The following is a 5,211-nucleotide window of genomic DNA, read 5'->3' as shown; positions in this document are numbered from 1 at the left end:
TATCCATCTCAGACCTGGCCGGATGAATGAAAGGGGTTGGTGAGCTATTTGGAAAGAAACAGTGAAGAAGCGAGGGGGAAGGAGGGGGGGGGGTGCTGAAGCACTGGGCTGAGTCCTCAGCACTGATCAGAGCTGCATGATGCAGACAGACGAGGAGAAGGAGGGAGGGAGGGAGGAGGAGGAGAGGAAGGAGGAGCGAACAGTGGAACATATTGGCTGAGGCTCGCAGCTCTCAGTCTTTCCTCTGTGCTTGGCAGAGCTGCTTCTCTATTTCTCTCTGCTCTCTCTATTTCGCTGACAAAAACACACGCAGGTAGGAGGGCTCACCCCCTCAAACTCTCCCTGCCTGCACCATGCTGCCCTGGAAAAGAAGTAAGTTTGTTCTGGTGCAGGATGAGGCCAAGACCAAGCCTAAGAGACTGATAGCTGGGCTGACCTACCAGTCCATCCTCTCCTCCCTGATGCGCTCCTGTCCCGACCTGCTCCCCGACTCCACCACTTTTGACTGGCTGGGCTCCATCTTCCAGACCAAGAGGCAGAAGGTGGAACTCAACAAGGAGGAGCCCACCTACACCGTACGTTACCTGGGGAGCATTGTCACCATCACGGCTAAAGGAGGAGGCTGTACACAGGACCCAGTGGCTAAGATCTGGCAAAGGAGTAACTACGGAGAGCATAGCGTCAAGATGAGATTAACCGTGGGAGCTCAGGGCATCCAGATGGGCACCGACAAGACGGGCAAGAAGAAACCCACCCACCTCTACTCTCTGAACCGGATCACCTACTGCACAGCTGACCCCTGCCGACCCAAGATCCTAGCCTGGATCTACAGACATCAAGTCAAGAACAAGGCTGTGGTTCTCAGGTGCCATGCCGTTCTAGTCAGCAAGTCGGAGAAGGCCAGGGCCATAGCACACAGTCTTTACCAGACGTCCACCTCAGCCTTCAGTGAGTTCAAGCGGCTGAAGAAGCAGAGTGATTTCAGGCACTGCCAACAGCAGCTGCTGGGGGAGGACATGGTGCCGTTGATGCCCCTGAGGAGGCTGCTCAATGGGCAGTGCCACTACCGGCCACCTGCCGACAGCCCTGGAGGCCCCAGTACCACCGGTCTCTGCTCCATCGCAGAGGAGGAAGAAGAGGAGGAGGAGGAAGAGGAGGAAGAGGTGGAGGATGAAAGGGAGGTGGAGGAAGAGGGGTACGAGGCGGATGAGGAAACTCTATCGGACACTGACCTAACTCATTCATATGGGTCATGTGAGATGAACCTAGGGGACATGTTTGACGGACAGGATGAGTGTTATATCAACATCAACATAAACATCAGCGACAGCAACAACAACACACTGACATTTGTCAGCTCTCTAGTGTGATAGGACAGAACATGGACATGGATATCATATCACATCATCACAGAGCCACATTCCTTCTCTTCTCCTTCACTGCCTGGTCCCTTTCTATCACAGGTTATATCCTGGTTTATCACAGTGTGAAGAGGATACATTCTGTCTGTCAGGAAACTTCTTCCCCACTGCTCTTTTGGGTCAAGGAAGAAAGAAAATGTATGTTTGGGAAAGGATTTATTTTTCCAGATGGCTCAGACAGACATTGGCTTGACAATTTCAGTTGACTATAGCAATTTTGTGAGAGTATTTACAAAGAGGGCTGCGAGAAAGTGATAATAGCACAATGTAAAGGGAATAATCTAAGGGACTATTGAGAGAACTAGCACTGACTGAGCTCCTCATAATGTTGCCATGCCAGGTGTACACAGCACCCTAAACCCAAGGTGTGTTAATTTCTGTTTTCCTTGATATTTTGTAAGTACAGTAACATTAATGTTTGTTGCCATGATTTTCGATTAACTTGTACTTTTTTCAGAGGTTATTTGTATGAAAAATATGTATACTTTCTACTAAGACAATCTGTATAATGTAATTTTCCACACTTGACCTTTCTGAGTGCATGTAACCCTGAGGAGAAGTTTAATAAAATGTTACTACAGTATAACCTCTGCAGATTTATGAATTAGGCTATAATTTAGGAATCAAGCCATTGAGTTGACATATTTATTGCTGACATTTGTTAAAGGCCTGTGTATCATTTATGCATGACAAGTCAGCAGTGATGTTTAACGCTTACTCTTCTGTCTTTCTTAATGGGACACCTTTGATCTCAAAGTTGTTATGCTATACAGTAACTCCACACTGTGATGCATTTCTGACCAAGGAGAGAATGAAGAAATATGTCTAGTTTTTGTACATTTGTTTTTCATATAAACAAAACAGAGCTACATTCCCCTGAAGGTGTACTAGATTTCTATCAGCAGGATTAAGGCTGTATGTTTGCTTGACTGCCAAAATGGCAGAGATACTGAGGACAGAAAGGTCCATCTGTTCTTTACCGATGGATGGACCAGACTGCTAAATATTTTGGCTATTCTTTTATCAAATTTCATAAAGATACAACCTTTACTATTTAACAAAACCATTGTGATCGGGGTCTACATGGGATCTACATGAGATTAAGTGATTTTCAAAATGTGTTGAATAAAATACCCTCACTTTTACCGAGTAAGAGAAGTGTCATTTTTTTATATGAGTGACACATTTAGACAATTAGCGACAATCAAAGCTGAGCATAGAGCGTTTGTCTGATTATAGTAAATCTGACAACTTGATTTGATGCATCTTTCGACGTTATTGTATATTTTGATGTTAGTCAAAACAAGACAGGGAACAACAAAGAAATCAACCAAACACAAAGCTTCTCAGGGCCACAATTACCGAAGATCTTTTTTAATATCCACCACCACAAGACTTGGTCCGCCACAGTCATGCCACATTACACCACATCTAAATTGGCCCTTGCCACTTGGTTAGATGTAGATCGGACAGAACCATCTCTGCTGGGATGGTATTGGCCACTCAGCCCTTTTCTTTGAGTGAACCAATTAATCAGAGAATTGAATAGTTTGGGAAATGAACAGAAAATACCTTCCTAGGCAAAAGAGGGCTATCTGTCAGAATGATACAGAACCAACTGAAGTGAGATGGATACCAGGAAGTTGTCACAATCATCAACTATTTTACTGAAGATATGCTAATCTGGATATCAGACCAAATTATGCGATATTGCAGATAATGATTTGTGATGTGATTTTCTTCAGGAATGTTTTTTAAATGGTTTAACAGTTATCTCAAATGGAGATTTAATTAATTATACATTTCTCCAGTTCCTGCAGCTTTTGGTAAATAGTGATGCAACATAACATTCACACATTTCCCATTTACTATTTCAAAACACATCACAAACTAGAATATTTACTCACTTTTGTTACATAACAAATAAAAACAGACCTGTTATGTTTGACAGAGCAGAGTCTCCATACAGAAGGCTTCTTGTCTTTGTTAGTTTGCTGATGTTGCAGAACACAGAGCCAGTTCAATTTTCTCAGGTTTAAATTATTTAGATGGATTGGTCTTTGGGGAGAGTTTCTGGAATCGTTGTTGTCAATATTTTTACTAATAAACTACCTCTGAAAGGGTACAGGATCACCAATCTGTACGGAAACAATACGGAATCTCTAAACAACAAATATACCCTAGTCTGGGAACCCTGGTGAAATACAAAAGAGAATAAAAGAGTTAATTGTGTCTGTAAATTTCTTCCCTAGGATGGCATCACGTCCTACCCTGTGTGATGCCCTGGTTTTACATACGGTAGATAGGCCTACATTCAGATGTATTGCGAAATACAGACACATAGTAATACTTCGAGCAACATTGTTGGTCTTATGGCATTCATACATCACAGGAGGTTGGTGGCACCTTAATTGGGGAGGACAAGCTCGTGGTAATGGCTGGAGTGTGATAACATGTGTCTTGGTGAGAGGTGTAGGAGTCAGGCGCAGGAGAGCAGGGATGTCTGAGAAGCGCGTTTAATGATATAGTCCACCAATACAAAACGGCACAGACAAAAATCCCAAAACTACGCTCTTGAATACTCAGAAACTTGTGCAAACGCACGAGGAACAAACACAGTTCCGACACTTTACATACACGTGCGTAATAACGAAAAAACAACAAACATCAAATACAATCGAGCGCAATACACACAAGTCTAATCCTGCACGAATTACGGCAGGTAACAGGTGCCCTATATACCCACAGAAATCAAAGCAGTTGAAAACCAGGTGTGAAAAGGAACACAGACAAAACAACCAGAAAAAGAAAAAGGGATCAGTAGCGGCTAGTAGACCGGCGACGCCGAGCGCCGCCAGAACAGGGAGAGTAGTTACCTTCGGTAGAAGTCGTGACATGGAGTGGAATTAATGGAATGGTAGCAAATACATCAAACACATGGTTTCCATGGTTTCCATGTGTTTGATGCCATAACATTTGCTCCATTCCAGCCTTTATTATGAGCCGTCCTCCCCTCAGCAGCCTCCACTGTCATACATGAATATGTTACGTGACGTTCAATTTGTCCATCTGTACTCTATCCATAATATGGGGGGTTTAGATGCATTATACGATTATAGTATCCAGTAATAAAAAAATTCAAGCAACATTGTCATTGATTGTCTTGTGAGTGTGCTATGTCTGACATGGGCCTATCACATGCAGTTAGAGGAGGAGCCACACTGTGTGTTGTGTAAACATGTGCATTCCCAGCCAAACAGAGCTAACAGGAACAGATGGCAGCAGAGCAGGCTAGGTGGATCATGGTACATCATGGATGTCTTCCAAAATACTGGGGCTCACTCTCTCTATCTCTGTCAGAAAACTAGCCACCAGAGACTGGTGTTTTTAATGAACATGAAGTCTAATGAAACACGCGGTATAAACAGTGGCAGGTCACATGGTGTGTTATGTGTTGCCCACATGCAGTAGATAAGAACAGAGAGGGAGCAGGACATGGTGAGGTTGTTCTGCCCTCACAGCTGTTCTCTACCTGACTTCCCCAGTATTTCTTTCTCTTTTGCTCTCCCTCTCCCTCTCTCACCCCCCTCTCTCTCTCTCTCTCTCTCTCTCTCCCTTATGTCATTCTCTTTCTTTCGCTCTCACACTTCTCTCATTCTCTCTCTCCCCCTTCTCTCTTTCTCTCTCCCTCTGTTATGCAGTAAACAACGCTCAGGTCAGTGTGACACCAACACAGGCACATCTTCGTCACCTGCTGCGAGGGGGAACAGAATGGAGCGTTCCACAGCAA

The 5,211-nt window shown here is 44.1% G+C and overlaps 1 protein-coding gene across 1 annotated transcript; it reads left to right on the top strand.

Moving 5' to 3' along the window:
• The first annotated feature begins 250 nt into the window (after nt 1-250).
• Nucleotides 251-2,596, top strand: fam43b (family with sequence similarity 43 member B). The gene has a single exon (XM_021616603.2). The coding sequence runs from the start codon at nt 354-356 to the stop codon at nt 1,368-1,370; it is 1,017 nt and encodes a 338-aa protein (XP_021472278.1). The 5' UTR covers nt 251-353; the 3' UTR covers nt 1,371-2,596.
• The last annotated feature ends 2,615 nt before the right edge of the window (nt 2,597-5,211 follow it).

The sequence above is a fragment of the Oncorhynchus mykiss genome, chromosome 9 (genome assembly GCF_013265735.2).
Source record: "Oncorhynchus mykiss isolate Arlee chromosome 9, USDA_OmykA_1.1, whole genome shotgun sequence".
NCBI classification, from domain to species: domain Eukaryota; kingdom Metazoa; phylum Chordata; class Actinopteri; order Salmoniformes; family Salmonidae; genus Oncorhynchus; species Oncorhynchus mykiss.
The sequence above is the reverse complement of the archived record's forward strand: the minus strand, read 5'-3'. Positions and strand labels throughout refer to the sequence as shown.

What these genes read in the sequence shown, in the direction of transcription:
- fam43b (XM_021616603.2), top strand. Translation starts at nt 354, where the DNA reads ATGCTGCCCTGGAAAAGAAGTAAGTTTGTTCTGGTGCAGGATGAGGCC.